This window comes from Mauremys mutica, chromosome 5 (assembly GCF_020497125.1).
Source record: "Mauremys mutica isolate MM-2020 ecotype Southern chromosome 5, ASM2049712v1, whole genome shotgun sequence".
Lineage (NCBI taxonomy): Eukaryota > Metazoa > Chordata > Testudines > Geoemydidae > Mauremys > Mauremys mutica.
In genome coordinates, this window is record NC_059076.1 from 143210352 (window position 1) to 143233066 (window position 22715).

The 22715-nt window shown below is 56.6% G+C and overlaps 1 protein-coding gene across 1 annotated transcript; it reads right to left on the reverse strand.

Annotated features, from left to right (window-relative positions):
* Positions 1–349: 349 nt before the first annotated feature.
* Positions 350–19761, reverse strand: DOK1 (docking protein 1). Its single transcript, XM_045019442.1, has 5 exons — positions 19624–19761; positions 11852–12148; positions 7302–7407; positions 6569–6741; positions 350–2020 (listed from the first exon to the last, which is right to left on the reverse strand). The coding sequence occupies exons 1-5, from the start codon at positions 19684–19686 to the stop codon at positions 911–913; spliced, it is 1749 nt and encodes a 582-aa protein (XP_044875377.1). The 5' UTR covers positions 19687–19761; the 3' UTR covers positions 350–910.
* Positions 19762–22715: the final 2954 nt, after the last annotated feature.

Sequence of the window (22715 nt, forward strand, 5' to 3'; positions counted from 1 at the left end):
AGTCTTTAAACCATGATTTGAGGACTTCAGTGGCTCAGACACAGGTTAGGGGTTTGATATGGGAGCGGGTGGGTGAGATTCTGTGGCCTGCATTGTGCAGGAGGTCAGACTAGATGATCGTAATGGTCTCTTCTGACCTTAAAGTCTATGATTCTATGATAAGACCGCATGGACTTGCACATGCAAATGAGCATGTATGTGCCACTCACAATGTCCCAGCGGAAATCTGGCCTCTTTCCTTCGCCTAGGGGTACAGCACCCTTGGGAGCCTGACACGGCATCTCTTCCCCCTCCAAGAACAGGCATGTGACACAGCACCCCGCCTCAAACATGCCACACATACAGATTCTTCAGTTTTAAAATTTAAGATTTTAATATCAAAATAAAATTTTTAGAAAAATATTTTGGGATGGGTGCCGGGGTGCACAGCCTGCTATCGCTGTGGGCCACTGAGACAGTCCGAAGGAAGCGGAGGAGCATTTCAGCAGCAAAAGGCCCCAGTGGAGCCACGTGCCCAGGAATCGCATGATCCCAGAGTCATCATGGCCAGATATCATGGTGATGGGTGCCCTAGAGATGACAGCCCCATCTTCCCCTGTCAAAGTGTTATGTGGTAAAAGGAGCCAATCCCGGCACATAGGTACCACAGTCAAACGTCTCTCCCCATCACCAACCATAGCATCCTCCAGGGAAAGTCTCCTGGGAATCACCCAACCTCCTGCTTGGCACAGGAGGAGGAGCAGTCACCAGCTAGCTCACAGGGCAGAGGGTGACAGGCAGCCCAGCACAGTCCCCTGGCCCATCCTGCAGGGACCCAGAGAGGACAGCACCCTGCATGGCTCCTGCTGGATTCTGGGCCCCATGGCCCCTCCCAGAGAAAGATGCACAGTAGGGGCTGCAGCACAGGAGGTTATATCTCTCCCAGGTCTTCGTAGATGGGCATTAGAACATTCTCATCCACAGACAGCTCCTGCCCTGGCACCCGCAGGGGCTTCAGCACCTGGCTGTACAGCACCTCGTTGTTGTTGTTGTTGTTGGAGCCAGATCTGACACCTGGTTTGTCGGGAGCCAGGTTCACACGCCATTTGCTGGGCTCTGGGTTCCTCTCAGCGCCTTTGGGAATGAACACGGATTGGGGCTTGGGGGCAGGGATGGGCTTGGGACCTTTGGGCCCGGCTTTGTGCTGGAAGGCAGGCACGGAGTAGTCGTCAGTTCTGGGATTGTAGGGATACTCATACCCGCCCTCGTCTTCGATGCCCTGCGTGCGCCAGGCCTCGCCTGTTGGCCGTGCCTCATCGTAGATAGAGGTGTTGGCAGGCACTGGGTGTGGGGCCCGCCCCTCGGGCTCATCATAGATGTGCTCCCTGCATCTCAGCCGCCTCTCGGCTTGGCTGTTCCCCGCTGGCTGGACCCGGTCGTACAGGCCTGAGTACAGAGAGCCAGGTTTCCTGAGCTTCGCCTCCTCCTGGGCAGGGCCATGACCCATGGCCCCACCTCCAGGCTTGCTGTCGATGGGGTCTGAGTAGAGCGGGTCCAGCCTGGCTCGGACGCCCTTCACTGCGTCCATGGGCTCTGAGTACAAGCTGGCTGTGTCCTCAGAAGGGAGCACGGCCCTGGGTACCTTGGGCAGTGGGGAGCGTGGGGGCGTGCTGGGGTGAGCAGGCTTGGGTGGCACCGGGGGCTCGGGGAGAGTGCGAGCCTTCAGCAGGGCGATGGTGTCCCTCTCCTCCGGAGCAGCACTGAGCTTTGCTGCCAGCCCAGCTTTGGGCACCGTTGGGCCATCCCCCTCGGCAGGCAGCTCCAGGCTCAGCGAGTCAGCCAGGGCGTTGCGGATCAGCACCACGCTGGGGCAGTCCAAGTCCAGGGAGTCGCAGCTCTGTCTGTTCTCCTCTACCTGGGCTTTCTGCTCCCGAATGGAGGCCTCCACTAGCCGGAAGATCTCGTTCCCCTGCTTGGTCTCAAATGTGAAGTTCCCAGGCCCAGACTCGCAGCGCCTGCCAGCTTCGAAGGAGAACATCACCTGCCGGGGAGAGGTAGAGGGTCAGTGTCCCAACCAGCCCCTAAGAGCCTCCCAGCAGCCCTGAGCCCATGGCTGCAGGCACTTGAGCCAAGGGACAGAGCAGGGCAGATCTCTCAGCTCCGGCATCCTCCCCCTGGACTCACACCTCATTCCTGAACCTCAGCCCAGGCTCTAGGGGCAGGTGAACTGGCATTTGCTCTCGCTGGGGCTCAGCCATCACACAGAGAAGAGAGCAAGGCCCCTGCCTATAGGGCTGGCAGCCTGAGCAAGTCAGCAGGGCCGGAGCTGCAGCACGGAGCATGCTCTGTGCTTGATTCCTGTGAGTAGCAGCACCACAGGTGTTGGGGAGCAGGATCTGGGCACAGAGAGGGGGCAGCCCTGGAGGGGATTCATCGGGCCCTGGAGTTGAGTCTGTTGCTGATGGGATGCAGCCACAGATAAGAATCAGATGGAGCTGGAGCGGATATCAGTTTAGGAGACCTGGGTGCAGGAACAACTGCAGCAAGACTCCTGGCATCTTCTCCCCTCACAACGGCCTGTGGGTACAATTCCTGGCTTCCCCCTACACACCAGTTCCACTCTCCACCCCCAGCTGCCAAGCCACCCCTGCCTCAAACCAATCTTCCAACTCACCCCTTCCCTGGTGCCCCTAAGAGACCACAGCATGCAGGCACCATGAACCAGGCCCTATGTAAATCGCTTTCTCTCTTCCTCCCCACCCTCTAAATTTATGGTAGCATCCCAGGGGTTTGAATTTCATGGGAGATGCATGCAATTCTTCCAGTAGCAAGGAGGGAGAAGAATGTATCCCAGTTTCCATCTCCCTGCTGAGGCCATGGTTGCTCGTGGGGGGGTTAGTGAGCTGATCCCATCCCAGAAAGGGGTGAGATGGCAGGCTGGTCCTACCCTGAGGTAGGAGGGGGGGTGGGCCGGGGGGAGGGGAGAGAGAGAGAGAGAGAGAGACAGACAGACAGACACTGTCTCTGTCTGTCTGTTTGTCTGCATGGAGCCAGCTGCCCAGCCTAGCCGGGGGCAGGGTCTGGTTGGCTCCACACTGAGCTCTGGCCCAGGCTGCTGCTACTTCCTGTCTGTCCAAAGTGCTGACAACGTACAACAATTAGCCAGCTCAACCCGCAGCAGCCCCCAGCACACGCAGGGGAGACACCGCAGTGCCAACTGGTGAGGATCTGAGACCACAGAGCCCTGCCCCAGCAGGGGATTGGAGTGAGAATGGGATCTATGCCTCCCGCCCCGATCCTCTCACTGGGGCAGGGCCCCCTCATACCTGCTTGTACTCCAAGCAGCAGATCCACCCTTGCCAGCAAGCACTGCAGTCTTCCCTGCATCTGCCAGAGGGCTCTATGGGGCAGGCCGGGGCTCGTAACTGCTCTGCATTGTCAACCCTGTCCCCTGTCTAACAGCCAGTGAGGAAGCAAACCCCACAGGCAGCTAAATTAGCTCAATACCATGAATTTTCCAACAGTGCAGAGGCAGAAGTGGGAATCCCTGCTCCGTCTCCCTGCTGTTGGCAAAATTCCTGAACTGGCTAATCTCACAACTTCCCTGCAGTCTGTGAAATCGTGGTTCACACAGGGCCTTAGCCATGAGGTCTCCTGAGTGGATCCGACGAAGTGGGTATTCACCCACGAAAGCTCATGCTGCAAAACGTCTGTTAGTCTATAAGGTGCCACAGGATTCTTTGCTGCTTTGAGTGGACCTTGTGACACTGCACTCCATATTCTTCATAGTGATATTATGATATGATTATAGCATAATTCTGATGTATTTTATGCAAGATAGGTCATGTGAGATATTTAAAATGTTATGATTTACTGAATATGATTATCCTATTTCTATGGATGTATCATTTTTGTATCTAAAGTTAGGAATATTGTCTATGCATCTATTACAAATGCGTTTACACATGAGGAACACCCACTAGGCAAGACTGTCGATCTAGATGGCTGGTTGGGAAAGGCCCATTCAAGTTAATGAACAATTTGGGAGAACAACAGGCCTTAGAAGGAGTTTATTTCCGGGGAGAGGGGAAAGAGAGAGAGAGAGAGTTGTGTCTTCCTGAGGTCGCTACAAATGGCCTATGAGCAATGGCTGCTGTGGCACTACAGGGACATGTAACCAGGTCACCTGGTGCTGGACTCCATCTTGGAATACCAGTGTATTTCCACGGACTGGTGTGGGAATCAAGCTTTGAGACAAAGGATTCCCACCATATGCAAAAGCTATTTAAAGGCAGGGGAGTGACATCATCACGATTCTTCACTGACCCCCGCCTCAAAGAGACTCTTAGAAACACCTGAGGAACAAAGACTGAACTGGGGGGAGGGGGGGAGTGTGGACCCAGGGTAGAGGGATTTTTAGCCTGTGAAAGGAATACCTGGGATTTTTAATCTGTAAGCGAGTGCCACTGGCTCCTTAAGAATCTCTGTAGCCTGCTTGAATCATCCTTTAGGGTGAGAATTTGCTACTCATATGCAATCTCTTTAGTATATTAAGCTTAGTTTGTGCGTTTTGTTTATTTGCTCAGTAATCTGCTTTGATCTGTTTGCTATCCCTTATAATCACTTAACATCTCCCTTTTGGAGTTAATAACCTTATTTTTCCTTTGTCTTCTAAAATCAGTGTGTGGGAGTCATAACCTTGGCAGAAGCCTGTTGCATATCCTTCTCCACATTGAGGAAAGGGGCGGATTTCATGAGCTTGGGCTGTACAGATCTCTATGCAGCGCAAGACGGTGTCATTTTGGGTTTACACTCCAGAGGAGGGAGTGCACTTGAGCAGCTGGGCAGTTCCTTAGCTGAAGCCTCCCCAGGCAGAGCTGATTACAGCGTCTCTATGTACTGCAGCTGAGTGGGCTCCATCTGTATGTGTGCTGAAGCCTGGGAGAAGGCTTAGCAGGCTGGTCACAGCAGTACAGTGTAAAGGGAGCCCAGGCTGGTGGGTCGAGGGGCTCAGTGGTATCCCAGTTCCAGGTGCCACCCTGTGGGGAACCTATCACAGACCCCCCACCCCCGCTCTCTCTCTGCAGCACCATTACGGTCTGGGCCAGCTCGGTGCATCCCCTAGCAAGCCAGCATGCCATGGGAGCGGCACCATTTCAGTACCACACCAAGAGCTGATCCCCTGCAGGGGGGCCTGGGCAGAGGCAGGACAGGGGGCATCTGCTGAATGAGGTTTTGCAGCTTGGAATCAGCCTATTTCCCCCTGCCCACACTCATGCTATGCCATTTCTGTCCCCCAGCCTGGCCCTCTGGCTCATGCCCAGCGTCTCTCAGGCTTGGAGGAGAAGCTGCTCAGATGCTTCCGCACAGTGTCTCCACTCAGCAGACACACTCAGTCTCCAGTTCGCTTCTGGTTGATCTGGTGGAAACAGCAGCAGCACACTTCAGCTACAGGCTACATCACAAGTTCTATAAGCAGCTTCTCTCAGGCAACCACTTCCTCCCCACCCGCTCTGGGCGAGCAGGGCCGAGGACACAGAGCCAGGAGCTGCGTGAAGCATGGGGACAGCAGCACGATGGACCCAGAAACTCCACAGTCGCCACGGCCAGGTGGGAGAAGAGTGAGGGGCAGGGACAGGGCAGGGACCGAATGGCTGGGTAGTAGTTCTGCAGAAAAGGACCTAGGGGTTACGGTGGACGAAAAGCTGAATATGAGTCAACAGTGTGCCCTTGTTGCCAAGAAGGCTAATGGCATTTTGGGTTGTATAAGTAGAGGCATTTCCAGCAGATCAAGGGATGTGATCATCCCCCTCTACTCAGCACTGGTGAGGCCTCATTTGGAGTACTGTGTCCAGTTTTGGGCCCCACACTACAAGAAGGATGTGGATAAATTGGAGAGAGTCCAGCGGAGGGCAACAAAAATGATTAGGGGGCTGGAGCACATGACTTATGAGGAGAGGCTGAGGGAACTGGGATTGTTTAGTCTGCAGAAGAGAAGAATGAGGGGGGATTTGATAGCTGCTTTCAACTACCTGAAAGGGGGTTCCAAAGAGGATGGATCTAGACTGTTCTCAGTGGTAGAAGATGACAGAACAAGGAGTAATGGTCTCAAGTTGCAGAGGGGGAGGTTTAGGTTGGATATTAGGAAAAACATTTTCACTAGTAGGGTGGTGAAGAACTGGAATGGGTTACCTAGGGAGGTAGTGGAATCTCCTTCCTTAGAGGTTTTTAAGGTCAGGCTTGACAAAGCCCTGGCTGGGATGATTTAGTTGGGTTTGGTCCTGCTTTGAGCAGGGGGTTGGACTAGATGACCTCCTGAGGTCCCTTCCAACCCTGAGATTCTATGATTCTATGACAGTCACAGCATGGGCCCCTGGAGGCAGGAACCCCCCCAGCATGGCCAACCCTCAGCAAATGTTAACCAGGCTGCACATGGAGTGCCGCACCAGGTCAGGCCTCGGCACTTCAGCATGCCAACCCTTTAGTGCCAGAGAGCTTGTGGGCTGGGGAGCAGCACACCTTTCTGCTAAGGGGATGGTATTAAGGCAGCTGGAGCCCAGGTGCTCACCCCGGACCCTGCCCCACCCACCTTGTCTCGGCCGTATCTCCTGAGCAGCCTGTAAGGCCAGGTGTAGAGAGTTTCTTGTGTCCGGGGCTCCTTGAGGATCAAGCTGTCCTGCTCGGCTTTGAGCATGTAGGCCCCATGCAGCGCACACCGCTCCGCCGCCTCCGTCCTCTGCACCGTCACCCAGAAAGCGTTCACTGCCGAGAAAGCCAGTCACTCACAGGGACAGGGCAGGGCAGAAAAGCCAGCACCCCCAGCCACCCCCAAGGACAGGACAGGGAAACCAGGGACACCGCCAGGACCACGGACAGCACGGAGTGAAGACAAGAAATCCAAGCCCTGCCCCACTTTCCTCTGCACCAAGGGGAGAGTGGAGAAACCAGAATATGCACCGCCCCCAAGGGGGGAGGCGGGTGACACCCGGCCCCCAGGACAGAGCGGTGGGGGGAGGGAGCGACACCCAGCCCCCAGGACAGAGATGGGGGCAGGCCAGCGACACGGGCCCTGCTACGAGGAGTGCAGGTCAGGGTGATGCACTGCAGGGAGGAGGGAGGCATCCCAGCTCCAGACACAGCCCAGTGGGACAGGTCACGGCACCTGCCTGAAGGACGAGACTATCCCAGAGGCCAGGGCAGCTTCATGCCAGGCAGCGAGGGCTGCAAGTTCCCCCAGGAGGACCATGCTGGAAACAAACCCAGGACGGCCAGGGGAGCTGCCAGCGCCATCGGAGAGGAGCCAAGGGCGGGACAGGCCCTACCTTCTTCCCGTGAATAGTAAATCGAGTTCACTGCCATCTCTAGGGCCGGCGCCCCCGCGTCAGACTCCTTGCTGCACCCAGGCCGGGCTCCATTGGTAGAGTTCCCCTGCAAAGCAAGAGAGGCATCAGCACCCAGAACCATACTCTCAGTTAGCCCCCCTAGCCCCCATGGGCCACCTCACAGCCACCCCCTCTGCCCACCACAGGCTGCCTTGCAGCTGGTCCCCCTGCCCCCCCCCATGGGCCACCTCACAGCCGGCCCACTCTGCCCCCCATGGGCTGCCTCACAGCCAGCCCACCCTCCTCTTCTCATGGGCCGCCGGATGGACGGCCCCCTCTGCCCCCTACGGGCGACCTCACAGCCAGCCCCCCTACCCCCGACAGGCTGCCTCACAGCCAGCCCCCCATCTGTAGCCCACGGGCCGCCTCACAACCAGTCCCCCTGCTCCCCACCCCACGGATCACCTCACAGGTCCTCCCTTCCCTCCCACGGGCTGCCTCACAGCCCTCCCCGAGCCCCACCCCCCAAGAGCCACCTTATGACCGGCCCTCCCCAGCCCTCCCTGCCCCATCTCACAGCCAGCCCCCCCTCACCTCCTCACAGCCAGCCCCACATCCGTACCCCACGGGCCGCCTCACAGCCAACCCCCCGCACCCCCTGGGACACCTCACAACCAGTCCCCCCCCACCTCCCCATGGTTCACCTCACAGCCAGCCCCCTGCCGGTCTCCCCTCCCTCCCCCCGGGCTGCCTCACAACCAGTCCCCCCCTCCCCACCCCGCAGCTCACCTCACAGGTCCCCCCTTGCCCCCTACAGGCCACCTCACAGCCGGCCCCCCGCCCCCCCATGGGCCGCCTCACCCTCCTCGCCTCACAGGCCACCTGATGGCCGGTCCCCCCGTCCCCTACAGGCAACCTCACAGCCAGCCCCCCTACCCCCACCATGGGTCACCTCAGCCAGCTCCCCTGCCCCCACACGGTCCGCCTGACAGCCGGCCCCATTCCCCACCCCATGGGTTGCCTCATGGCCGGCTCCACCTCGCCACCCCCCAGACTGCCTCACAGCCAGCCCCCCGCCCCCCACAGACCGCTTCACAGCTGCTCCACTCTGCCCCCCATCGGCTGCCTCACAGCCAGCCCCCCGCCCCCCACAGACCGCTTCACAGCTGCTCCACTCTGCCCCCCACAGACTGCCTTGCAGCCAGCCCCGCTCCCGCACACGGTTCACCTCACAGCCGGCCTCACTACCCCAGTCCCTCCACACACTCAGCACCCCTGGTTTACCTCAAAGCCTGGCCCTGAGGGACTAGAGCTTTTCCATACACCCAGCCTCCCATCCCACACAAGTCAGCAGCAAAGAGGAGGAATCTGGGCCGAGGCTGATCGGAAGCAGAGTGGGATGGAAGAGGCTACTCCCCGCAGAGCACTTGCAGAGACCCGGCCATGCAGCAGGACGTGGAGGCGGTTTGGGTATCATGTGAGACCCAGATCATGAGCCAAACGAGTAACAAATAATCTTTCCCCAGCCATGTCCCACCGCATCCCACAGTGCTGACAGCCTGGCTTCAGCGAGGCCCTCTGCCAGCACCGGCCGGGCTTCCATCGGGTACAGCAGCAACACTGCCCTGGTGGCACTAAAACGTGACCTCCTGGCTTTGGATACAGGTGAGATCCAACATGACTGCATCTCTCTTCGGCTTCTGACATAGCCGCCCCAAGGGGGTGCCGAGCCGCCTGAGTGAACCAGCTGGAGGAGATGGTGTCCACTGTACTAGTGCCTGTCACCACTCTCCAGCAGAGCCCAGCACAACCCTGGGCAATGGCTTCTCTTCCCCAAGGCCAAATGCAAGTGCAGGCTCGGGAGCAACGTGTTCGGGTGGTTTCCTGAGGGACTCTATTCAGGGCAAGCTGAGCTCGCTCCCCGTGGCTCAGCACGAGGGACCCCAACACAAACGCAAAATGGAAACCCCAGGCGGGCTCACAAACACCTGACAGTGCCCGGTTCCTGCCCACGCAGAGAGACATTCCCAGCACCACTGTAAACAGTCCCTGCCGTTCAGAGGGGAAGCGAGCGTTTCTAATTCAACATATGGAGAACTGAAAGTGCAGCTTACACGCTAGTGGCAGTGGGAGAGCCCCATTTTGCAGCAGGGTCTCTTGTCAGGGGTTTGCACAGGGCAAGGCTGTGGGTGTCACCCCACAAGCACAGAGGTCCCTGCTCTGGAGAAACCCTGCGCACCATGGTGACAGGCACAGGGACTGCACTAAGGGGGACGGTTTGTTCCAGTGTTAACAGTAATGCACAGGTGACCAACTGCACAAGCCAGGCTCCATGTGTGTGTGCTGAACACTATTGCTCTAGGTCGCAGGACATGGGATTGGACCGCCAAGTGTACGATATTCCTGGGGGCCTGGCTGCTGTAGTGTCTGCGGATCAATATCAGTCCTAGGGCTTGATTCATGGGGATAAATGCCAGATGGGCCCATTAGATCATCACGTCTGACCTCCTGTGCATCACTGGCCATTACATGTCACCCAGTTAGCCAGCCTTCTGCTGAGCCCAGTCACTTGTGCTTGGCCAAATCATCCTCCAGAAAGGCCTCCAGTCTGGATGTCAAAACATGCCTTGCAGTGAGAGACTTGACGAGCTTAACCTGTTTAGCTTAAATCTCTCATGGAGAGGCATTTCATCGAGCCCTCAAATAATTTTTGTGGCTCTTCTCTGTAACCGCTCCAATTTTTCAAGCTTCTTTTTAATACGTGGATGCCAGAACTGACACCGTGTTCCTGCACTGGCCTCTCCAGTGCCGTCTCCCTGCTCCCCTCTTTCACATCCACAGATCCCATCAGCTGGTTGGCCACAGCAGCGCACTGGGAACTCATGTTCTGTGCTTGTTCACACTGACCCCCTAAACCCTTTTCAGAGTCGCTGCTTCCCAGGATGCAGCCCCCCAACCCAGAAGTGACCGCAAATCCCTGTGTGAACAGAGTACCAGGGCAAAGTAGCACTGCTCTGCGATAATGTGGTAAGCAGGCTACTGGAACATGACTGTAGTTAAATGGGGCACTGTAAGCACAGCTGGCAGTGAGGAAGAAGAACGGCTCAGGATAAACTACCTCTCACTTGATGGCTGTTAAGGGACAATACCCGACCCATTAGCTTTGAAGGTTTTTCCTCCATCCTGCCCAACCTCGAAGCTGGTTTTGTCCAGAAGGGCCAAAGCTGGGAACCCAGACAAACACACAAAGGCTGCAGCAGGGTTTAAAAAGGGTGTCTCCCTCTCTGGCAGGGAGGGGGGGATGGGTGCTGGGGGGAACGAGAGGGAGACGGGGACCCCATGGGCTGTCTGGAGACCCTAGGCCTGTCTAGCTCAGCATCACAAGATGGGCAGGATTTAGATAAGATGCACACACGCAGATTGTTGTTTTAAACCCCCCTTGTTCTCTAATGTTCTCTTCCTAAGCAGGCTGTCTGGTCTCGGTATTCACTGCTGGTCACAGATCCCCGAAGGGAGAGCCACAGGTGCCCCCCCAGCCGACCTACTGGGTAAGCAGAATTAGTAGACCAGGCCTTGCGCTGCAGTAGTGTGCATAAGAGTAGGAGACCTGCCGAATTTCACCCCAGGAGAAGTGACAGCACAAGGCCTGACATCTGAGGACGCACCCTGAGAGCCCACCCAGGGGACAGAGGAGCAGCTGCCAGTGTTCAGGGCACAGTTATGGCTGTCCAGGCAGGCAGTGGAAATGTTTGTTTTGCTGGCCTACAGGGAGGGGTCAGGACTATGGGAGTCACTTCAGCCCGGGGCCTCGGCTTCCATTTCTTCAAGGACGAGGCAGGGTGCAGTGGGGAGGCTGCTCTAAATGCCACGCTGCAGCCTTGGCTTGGCACTAGAGACTATTTCTGGCTGCAGCCGTGGGCTGAAGAGATTGAAGGGGGAGCAGAAGATGGAGCCTGGGGGAGCACCAGGCGGCTGCACGGCACAGGGTACAGAGGGGGGCATCCAGATGGGCAGCTTGGCCCAAACTTCCATGGAACGGGCATCTCGCTTGCGCATCCCTAACGCAGGGAGGATTGTCTATCCCAGCACGATGTTCCTTGGTACACGGGGCTCCCCAGTGACCCACACCCCAAAACACTCCTGGCTCCCTCCCCAGCACAGCAAGGTCTCTGCCACTACCAGCCACTGGGGGTGGGGAGATCAGAGAGGAAACCCCTCAGAAGGCCCTGGGTCTCCCCCAGCAGGCGCTCCTTGGACACCACCCACAACAGGATGGCATCCGACACCCGTGCCACCAGGCTTACATGGCTGTGGCCAGAGGCAGCACGGGCCTGGTCCTCACGGACGTGGGGCAGCAGATGTTGAGGGTCCCCTCTCCTGGGATGGGGAGCGTGGGCTGGGAGGGTCCCCATCATGGCATATAGCCCTGATGGGTGGACAACGGGTGTGCTCCCAGAAAAGAGAGGTTTGAGCAGCAGGACCACCACCCCCACACACACGGATGGGAGCAGAGGGGAATGTCCCAGCCCCCCTCGCCTGGCAGCACTCACCGAAAAGGCGATCTCACACAGCTTCTCCACCCACTCCACGCTCTGCTCCTTCTCTGCAGCAAACAGGTAGCTTCTATCACTGGTCTCCAGGCGGAAAACAGCTGTGCTGTCCTTGGGGCCACTCTCCGGCACGGACGCCACGCTGACACAGTCTGCCAGGCGGATGATCTTCTTGTCCAGCCGCTTGGTGCTGAGTTTCTCAGCTGGAGCCCCTGGGTCCTTGCAGTCAAAGAACTCCAGGCGGGCAACCCCGTGTTGGCTGGCTGGGTACAGCACAAACCAGTTCTTCTTCCATCTCTGCAAAGGCAGCACAGCAGGGTCAGCACAATGGCCTCTGCCCCCCACACCCAGACCCAAAGGTCTGTAACCCGACTGTATGGGGTAAGGATTCCCTCACTCTTGGTGCAGGTCTGGCTGGGAGAGCAGCTCACACTCAAGTCATGAGGAGATTCCAGCCTGAAGCAGAACCTGAGGTCCATGTGGAGCACAGCAGGATTCAATCCCAAGGCCCTCTGGGCTGGCAGGGACAGGGAGCCAGGGGCTGACACACACTCCTCCTGGCTGCCAGGAACTGCAGGCAGCAGCATTTCCCCAGCCCCACCAGCTGGTCCCCAAAGTGACCAGCCACGGCCCTGCATGGGGCAGGTGCTGGAGGCCTCAACTCTGGGGAGGCTTCTTCAGAGAGATCAGATAAAGGCACAAGAGCTGGACTGAAGCGATAGGGGAGGGGCAGGTGGGGTGCTGGACCGGGGTGCTGGATGGGGGAAGGGCGCTGGACCGGGGTACTGGATGGGGGAAGGGCGCTGGACCGGGGTACTGGATGGGGGAAGGGCGCTGGACCGGGGCGATGGGGGAGGGGCAGGCAGGGCGCTGGACCGGGGCGACGGGGGAGGGGCGCTGGACCGGGGCGACGGGGGAGGGGCAGGCGGGATGCTGGACGCGGGGGAACTGTCCTAGCAGAGTTGAGCGGAGAGGGAATCTCTCTCCACGCATGGCAAGTAGCAGTGCTTACGCCCGGGCCTGGACTGCGTGCGCTGGATTTGCCAGGTCCAAGCCAGCAGGAACTCTGGTTGGTGCACGCAGGAGCTGAGTGCGGCCTGGGAGGCTCAGCAGGAACTTGGCCTGCTGGATCCAGCTCCCCCGTTGCAGACCTGCCCACCCCACAGACCCAGGCTGCTCAGCGAGAAGGCCCAATTCCAGCAGTGCCATGGTGTGCCCGGCCTGGGGAGCTCACCCCGTGGTGTCATGCACCCCGGCTCTTCCCTGGACACGCTCCCTGCCCGGTCCAGGTCTCCTGGGCACAGCAGCCTCCAGGAGGTTGGCAGAGTGGCACCAGCTGCACTGGCCCTGGGTCTGGACCTTTGGGGATGGTCAGCACTTCCCTTCTCTCCAGAGGGCCACCCTGATTCTGACCCTTCCTAGCCTCTAACTGACCCATGGAGAAGGAGCTCCAGCCCCCCAACCAACCCCACACTGGGGCAAGGAGGAACACACTCCAGGCAACCCTGCCCCACAGCCCTCCCTGCACAGGAGCCCCCAGTCATGCCCCCACCCCCAGCCTGCAGATGGGGCAGGATCTCAGGGCTTCTCCGGCTCATTGTGTCACACATCCCACGCTCCCTGCCCTCCCCCCTGCACTCCCTGCCCCCTCCTATCCCTGCTGCTGACTCTCGGGACAGGAAGAGGAAGTATCTGTGTCCTCACTTGCTTCCTGCCAAACTTCCCCAAAGTCAGGCACCCAGCGTGAGAGCCGGGGGAGGGGCAGGGGAGAATGAAACCCACACAAGCCGCCAGAGCCCCCACATCAGCACCAAGCATAGTCACAGCTTCAGACTAGGCTGGGGAGGGACAAGGGGGCTGGGGCAGGTGCTGCACGATCTCAGCACAGAGAGATGTGTCCTGGGCTGGGGAGCCAGTTATACCACAGGCTGCGGTCTCCTGTCGCCCCTCAGGTCCCAGGTCCCAGACTCCTGCATCCCGGGGCTGGCTCCTGCTGCCTCGGACAGGCCCTGCCCCCCATGGGATCTGCCCCAGCAACTGAGACGCTTGAGCCAACAGCCCCCACAACAGCCTTTGCAACAGATGGGGGTGTCAGATAGGCAGAACGTTCTTGGGGGGAGGGGGGGGCCACCATTGCTACAACCTGCACTCCTTTGCTCCTATGGAGCCAGAGTTTATTGCCCTTCAAGGGCAGGGCACAAAACCAACAGGATCTACTGACCCTTGCTCCTACGCAGCCCAGGGCAAGAGGGGAGGGCTCTGGGTTCGTAGTCGGGGATCACTACATAAGAACAGCAATATTGGGTCAGACTAAAAGTCCACCTAGCCCCATATCTTGTCTCTGACAGTGGCCAGTGCCAGATGCTTCAGAAGGAGTGAACAAAACAGGGCAACTGTCAAACGATCCATCCCCTGTCATCCAGTCCCAGCTTTTGGCAGTAAGAGGCTTACCCAGAGCATGGGCTTGCATCCCCGACCATCTGGGCTAATAGCCACTGATGGCCCATACTCCACGAACTTCTCTAATCCTTTTTTTGAACCTAGTTACAGTTTTGGCCTTCAACATCCCCTGGCAGCTGCCAACAAGTTCCACAGGTTCACTATGTGTTGTGTGAAGAAGTACTTCCTTATGTTTTAAACCTACTGCCTATTAATTTCCTGATTCACATGTTCCCTATTCACGTTCTCCACATAACTGATGACCTCTATCATATCCCTCCCCTTAATCATCTCTTTTCCAAGCTGAACAGTCCCAGTCTTTTTCATCTCTCCTCATACGGAAGCTGTTCCATAACCCTAATAATTTTTGTGGCCCTTCTCTCTACTTTTTCCAGTCCCAATATATCTTTTTTGAGATGGGGCAACCAGAACTACATGCAATATTTAAGGTGTGGACATGTCATGGCTTTATATAGAGGCATTATGATAGCTAGTAAGACAGAAAATCTCTCTTTCCTAATGTTCCTAACATTGTTCGCTTTTTTGACTGCTGCTGCACATTGAGCGGATGTTTTCAGAGAACTATCCACAACTCCTCCAAGATCTCTTTCTTAAGTAGTAATAGCTAATTTAGACCCCCTCACTTGTTATATATCATTGAGATGTTTTCCAAGGTACGTTACTTTGCATTTATCAACACTGAATTTCATTGTGTTGCCGTCACCCAGTTTTGTGAGATCCCTCTGTAACTCATCCCAGTCAACTTTGGGCTTAACTGTCTTGAGTAGTTTTGCCACCTCACTGTTTACCCCTTTTTCCGGATCATTTATGAATATGTTGAACAGCCCTGATCCCAGTACAGACCCCAGGGACACCACTATTTACCTCTCTCCATTCTGAAAACTGACCATTTATTCCTGCCCTTTGATTCCTGTCTTTTAACCAGTTACTGATCCATAAGAGGACCATCCTTCTTATCCCAGGACTCTTTATTTTGGTTAAGAGACTTTGGTGAAGGACCTTGTCAGAGGCTTTATGAGAGTCTATATCCACTGGATCATGCTTATCAACATGCTTGTTGACTCCCTCAAGGAATTCTAATAGATTGGTGAGACATGATTTCCCTTTACAAAAGCCATGTTGAATCTTCCCCAACATAATGTCATTATCTGTGTGTCCCATAATTCTGTTCTTCACTATAGTTTCACAATTTGCCTGGTACTGAACCTTACCAGCCTCTAATTGCCGGGATCACATCTGGGATCCTTTTTTAAAAATTGGTGTCACATTAGCTATCATCCAGAAGCTGATTTAAGCAATAGGTTATACACCACAGTTGTTAGTTCTGCAATTTCACATTTGAGTTCTTGGGTGAATACCATCTGGTCCTGGTGACTTATTACTAATTCATCAATTTTTTCCAAAACCTACAGTCTTGGACAGTTCCTCAGATTTGTCACCAAACAAGAATGGCTCAGGTGTGAGGCTCTCCCCAAAATCTTCTGCAGCAAAGATCAAAGCAAAGAATTCATTTAGCTTCTCCACAATGGCCTTGTCTCCGTTGAGTGCTCCTGTAGCACCTCGGAAAAAGAACAGGCGTACTTGTGGCACCTTAGAGACTAACAAATTTATCTGAGCATAAATAAATGTGTTGGTCTCTAAGGTGCCACAAGTACGCCTGTTCTTTTTGCGGCTACAGACTAACATGGCTGCTGCTCTAAAACCTGTAGCACCTCGATCGCTCAGTGGCCCCAGTGATTGGACAGGCTTCCTGCTTCTGGTGTAGTTAACACACACCCCTTTTTTTTTTTTTAAATGTTAAGTCCACCACTAATTGCTGAGTGGTGCACGGGACAGGGGAAGGGCTGCCTTTATTCCTGACAGCCCACAATCCCAGGAGCAATATAGAGAGAGGACACGGCAAACCAGCCACTCCACCTATGGGGCGGCACAGAGACAGCGGACGTGGGGACAGGGCCTGAGCTCGCATGACTGGCAGAGTGCAGGACAATGTGATGAGCAGGGCAGAGCTTTTTTTTTTTTTTTTTAATTGGAGATATACCAATCTCCTAGAACTGGAAGGGACCTTGAAAGGTCATTGAGTCCAGCCGCCTACCTTCACTAGCAGGACCAATTTTTGCCCCAGATCCCTAAGTGGCCCCCTCAAGGATTGAACTCACAACCCTGGGTTTAGCAGGCCAATGCTCAAACCACTGAGCTATCCCTCCCCCACAGAGCTACACCAGGCCTCATGCTGCCAACCACACTGGCCCAATACGAGTTCCCTTGGTGCATCCAGGAGGTCACAGCCCACAAGGATGCTGGATATTCAGTGTGAGACTGCACTCTACCCACCTCCCACAACGCCACAGGCACCTGCCATCTGTTCAAGCCGAGAGACTCACCAAGGCTGCTGCAGAAACCCCTGGGTCATGCTGTGAAGTTCAATGGCACAGAAAAGTATCAGCCCAAGGCAGTGGCCAGCTAACATCAGGAACACGGGGACAGGAGCAACTGATTTCCAGAGACACGAAACCAGCCCTGCCTTGCCTGGTAGGTCAGCACATCCAGTATGCATCCCAGAGCCCCTCGCATGGCTGAAAAGGCGCCAACACACCTGAGCTGGCAGCCTGGACGAGGGGTGCAGCAAGGGCAGTGTTACCGGAAACACACAGCAGAGAGGAGATGCTGCCAGGCAGAACAGGTAGCCGCTGCCTCTGCCATCCAGACCAGGAAGTGTGGAAGGGCAGGAGGTGTTTTCCTCCTGTCCCCAGCATGGCCTCTGCAGATCTGCAAGCCAAGCTCAGTGCTGTTGGGATCTCACACAGGCTCAGCACAGCCACAGCACCAGTACAACCTGCTGAAAGCCAGACTATCACCATAGCAACCCCCACCCCACCAGGGCCACCCCAGCTCAGCCAAGCCACTAGGACACCCAGGGTGACCACCCCCCGAGCAGACACGACTTGGGCTCTGGCCTAACACCTCAAGAGCCCAGTGAGGGAACAGCACTGCCCTGCGTAGGGGGATGGGATGGGGACAGACATCACAGAGCGATCGCAGGATGCTCAACACATGAGCACCTGAATAGACGGTCCAGCTGGGGCCTGCAGGCTAAGCTGTGTAACTGGGTGATAGGCACGGACAATATAAGAACATAAGAATGGCCCTACTGCAGGGGTGGCCAATCTGTGGCTCCGGAGCCACATGCGCCTCCTTGTATAGGCACCGACTCCGGGGCTGGAGCTACAGATGCCAACTTTCCAGTGTGCCAAGGGGTGCTCACTGCTCAACCCCTGGCTCTGCCACAGGCCCTGCCCCCACTCCACCCCTTCTCGCCCCCACCTTTGAGCCTGCAGTGCCCTCACTCCTCCCCCAACCCCAGCCTCCTGCACCCCCACGAAACAGCTGATCAGGAGATGTGGGAAGGGAAGGAGGGGGCAGGGCTGCTGTGGGCAGGAGGCGCTGGGAGCGGGGGAGCTGCTGATGTATTACTGTGGCTCTTTGGCAATGTACATTGCTAAATTCTGGCTCCTTCGCAGGCTCAAGTTGGCCACCCCTGCCCTACTGCATGAGACCAAAGGTCCATCTAGCCCAGTATCCTGTCTTCCGACAGTGGCCAGTGCCAGGTGCCCCAGAGGGAATGAACAGAACAGGGAATCAAAGTGATCCAGCCCCTGTCACCCATTCTCAGCTTCTGGCAAACAGAGGCTAGGGACCCCATCCCTGCCCATCCTGGCTAATAACCACTGATGGACCTATCCTCCATGAACTCATCTAGTTCTTTTTTGAACCCTGTTATAGTCTTGGCCTTCACAACATCTTCTGGCAATGGGTTCCACAGGTTGACTGTGCATTGTATGAAGAAATGCTTCCTTTTATTTGTTTTAAACCTGATACCTATTAATTTTAATTTGGTGACCCTTAGTTCTTGTGTTATGAGTAGTGAACAACACTTCCTTATCTACTTTCTCTACACCAGTCATGATTTTATAGACCTGAATCATATCTCCCCTTAGGCGTCTCTTTTCAAAGCTGAAAAGTCCCAGTCCTACTAATCTCTCCTCATATAGAAACCATTCCATACCTCTAATAATTTTTGTTGCCCTTTTTCGAACCTTTTCCAATTCCAATATATCTTTTTTGAAATGGAGCAACCACATCTGCACACAGTATTCAAGATGTGGGAGTACCATGGATTTGTATAGAGGCAACATGATATTTTCTGTCCTATTATCTATTCCTTTCTTAATTACTCCCAGCTTTCTATTCATTTTTTTTATGCCTCTGCACATTGAGTGGATGTTTTCAGAGAACTATCCACAGTAACTCCAAGATCTTTCTTGAGTGGTAACAGCTAATTTAGACCCCGCCATTTTATATGTATAGTTGGGATTATGTTTTCCAATGTGCATTACTTTGCATTTATCAACATTACATTTCATCTGCCACTTTGTTGCCCAGTCACCCAGTTTTGAGAGATCCTTTTGTAGCTCTTCACAGTCTGCCTGGGTCTTAACTATCTTTAATAATTTTGCATCATCTGCAAATTTTGCTACCACACTGTTTACCCCTTTCTCCAGATCATTTATGAATATGTTGAATAGGACTGGGCCCAGTACAGACCCCTGGGGGACACCACTATTTACCTCTCTCCATTCTGAAAACTGACCATTTATTCCTACCCTTTGTTTCCTATCTTTTAGCCAGTTACCAACCCATGAGAGGTTTACTTTGTGTAAGAGCCTTTGGTGAGGGCCCGTCAAGGGCTTTCTGAAAATCTAAGTACACTGTATCCACCGGATCCCCTTGGGCCACAGGCTCGCTAAACAAGGACTTGTTACACTTTCTCCAGCCAGAGGGGAACGCTCTGGGGAGCAGAAGGGCCAGCAGCCCCGGGACGGTGTGGGGCTGCTGAGGCAGGTGTCTGGCCCTAGGGGGAGAGTGGGGGTCACACAGGCAGGTGTCTAGGGCCCAGCAGGTACCAAGGGTGACCCTGAGGTGGGGGGGGAGGGAGGCACATCCTTTTCCTTCCTCCCTGGGGAGCCCTCGAGCTCCCCGCCCAGGTCTCCCTACAGACCCCGGCCCGGCTGGATCCCAGGCCGGCTCAGCCCCGCCGAGGAACGGGAGCCCGGGGAGCCCCCCCCCTTCGCCCCGCACGCGGCCCCCAGGCTCTGGCAGGAGCAGCTGAAGGGGGGGGCAGCCTGAGGGTTCAGGCCCGGACTCCTGGGTTCTACCCCCAACGCCGGGGGGACCCCCTCCCGGCCCCAGATCCCGGCCCCTCCCGGAGCGACCCCCCCCCGCGCGGCGCCCCGAGCCCCCCGGCCCCCGACCTTGGCCCCGAACTTGTGGCCCTGCTGCACGTAGAGCCGCCCCTCCTTGGCCGCGGGGTCCATCGGGCGGCCCGGGCCCCGCACGCTCCGGCCGCGGCTTCCTGCTGCTCTGCCTGGGCGGGGCGGGGCCGCGGGGCCTGTGCCCGGCGGGGCGGGGCGGGGCGGGGCCTGCCCGGGGGCGTGGGGGCGGAGTGACCCGGGGTATAACGGGGCGGGGCTCTGTGGAAAGGGGCGGGGCCTGCCCCAGGAGGGGGGGTGACTCAGGGGGATGATGGGGTGAAGGGGCGGGGCCTGCCCCAGGAGGGGGGGTGACTCAGGGGGATGATGGGGTGAAGGGGCGGGGCCTGCCCCAGGAGGGGGGGTGACCCAGGGGGATGATGGGGTGAAGGGGCGGGGCCTGCCCCAGGAGGGGATGTGGGGGGGTGACCTGGGGAGATGACGGGGGGGGGTGAAGGGGCGGGTCCTGCCCCAGGAGGGGAGGTGACCCAGGGGGATGATGGGGTGAAGGGGCGGGGCCTGCCCCAGGAGGGGATGTGGGGAGGTGACCTGGGGAGATGACGGAGGGTGAAGGGGTGGGGCCTGCCCCAGGAGGGGGTGATGGGGGGTGACCCAGGGTGTAACTGGGGTGGGACGGGACCCCCAGCGGGAGATGCTGCTATTGGCAGACCCTACAGCCAGGGCAGAGAAAGCCCCGTGGGACGCTCTGCTCGCTGTCCCGGGTTAGCTCCCCATGTCTGAGCAAAGCCCCCAGTGGCCCGCAGGGAGGCCGGGCTCAGAATTAGGCTGCGGGAAGGGGAGTTACTGGTAGATGTTATTAAACTTGCATTTTAAAAAGTTGATTTTGCCCGGGAAGCAGCTCCAGATACATGTACGGAGCTTGAGGGATGTTCCTGCTCCGAGCGTGTGCTGAGGCTACTGTGCTGAGGCCTTTTCAAAATGAAACTACAGGCCGGTTTGCTTGTCTTCAAATCTGGGTAAAATCATGGAACAGCAGCTAGGGTAGGGTGACCACATGTCCAGATTTGGCCGGGACTGTCCCTTTTTTAAGCCCTGTCCCAACTTTTTTTCACAAAAGTGGGTGTTTGTCCCATTTGCTCCTGCCGACATGACCAATTGACAAGAGCAAACAGACAAATGACCACTTTTGCGGGGGGGGGAGGGGAAGGGGTGTGGTGCAGGGGGGCCAGTGGCGATGCCAGCCCCTGGTGGGGGGAGAGGCAGGACTGATGTGGGGTCAGGCAGGGTCCCAGCGACAGTCTCACGTGGATGTGGGGGGCAGGCGGGGTCCCAGCGACCCCAGCCTCACGCAGGAATTGCGAGGGGGCCGCAGGCCAGCCCTGCAGGGTGTCCTGAGAAATATGGTCCCCCTCGCTAGGGGATCCAATGCGTGAAGAATGAAAGGGCGGCTGCAGAGTTAGTTTCCATACAAGGATGTTGATTGTAATTAAGGCTTGTCACTCCAGCTGGCTGTAGGTTTGGGGTCAGAGCACATTTGGTTGATGAAGCTGCCTGCCTAGCTGTCACATTTCTGTAAGAGAGACAAGGTGAGTGAGGGAATAGATTTTTGTAGTGGGGTGGTTACCCCGCTCCTGCCCTAAAGGGCTTAAACCAGCCCTGGGAGAGGGCTGTGGCAGGGGAAAGGCGGGGCTGATTGGAAAGCAGCCACGGCTGTGGCTGGCTTCACGCAGGCCCAGCTGGCCCTTATAAAAAGCCTGTGAGGCGGCGGAGTCTCTCTCCAGGCTGGGAGAGAGTAGGGCCAGACTGCCTGCAGAAAGGGTACTGGGAGTGAAGGTGGGCTGGGGAGAGCCAGGGGAGCTCCAGGACCTGGTCCAAGGCCCATACATGTATGGGAGGCAGAGGAAGGTAGCAAGTCTGACCCCCTTGCCTAGGATGAGTGGCTTTTACACTGCAGTCTGCCCCAGGGAGCGGGGCTGGGTGATGACTGGCAGTAGCCCAGACTGAGGTAAGGTGGGGATTAGAGGGTTGGGGGATCCCCATCGAGGGGAGACCCATAGAGACTGGTGGGGGGTATTGCTAGGGAGCAGCCCCAGGGTAAAGGGGCACTGGGGACTGGGAGGGACACGGGGCGGGGGGGCCAGGAAAAGTGGGACACTGGCCTGCAGAGGGCGCCCAGGCTGGAAAGACCTAATTCCCTGAGATGACCAGCAGGAGGCGCTGCAGCGGTGAGTCACACACATTTACAATTGTATTGGAACAACTTCTGCTGTGGGGAAAGAGGAGTGTTCAAGTGCTACACAGAGCTCTGATTCAGGGCCCTGTGGCTCCAGAGCTCGTCTCTCACTAGCAGCAGCTGGTCCAATAAACATCACCTCCCCCCTTGTCTTGCTAATACCCTCCTAAGTGCCCCCATGAAGTCAGAGGCCATGCTGCAAGTGGCCTGCCTCAGTTTCCCCTCCTCAGTGACTCACAAAAGGCTTTTACAAGTCTCTTAACAGCAGCCCTCTATGGATTTTGGTTTATTAATAAACATTCCAAGTGCAGTTCTCAAGCCCAGCCATTTATCTCTGTCTCTGGTCACTCCTAGCCTCTTCTGCCTGAAGTCTCCCTCCCCAGGTGTCAGAGTTCTTTGCTGGGCCTACTTGCTCCCAGCAGCCTCTGCTCTCCCTGAGCAGTCTCACTGCAGGGCCAGCAGCATGGCTTCTTCCTGCTGCTCTTCTAGGGGAATCAGCTGATTTCTGCTCAGCTGTGCCTCCCCAGAAATCAAGGGTTGGCTGACCCCAAGAGCTCTTGTCCATGAGGGGCAAGTCACCCTGAAACACACCCACTCATCCAAACCCTTAGACCATTGCCCAATGCCAGGGCACATTCTACAGTCGTTATTTCTTCCATCACCCATTGGTCTGTTTTTTCCAATGACTATATCTCTGGCTGGTTAAACCCAAGGAGCAACTGGGCTGGCAACCTCCATCTCCCCTACTGGGAGAGAAGCCCATGCCACTCATCCACCAGCATTTCAATTTGCCACTCCAAGCCCCCTTGCCTTTGGCTAGCTCATCTCTTTCTTGTAGGACCTGCTGCTTGCCCTCCTTCAAAATACCAAGTTCCTGATGGTACCTCTCCTTCAAGGCAAG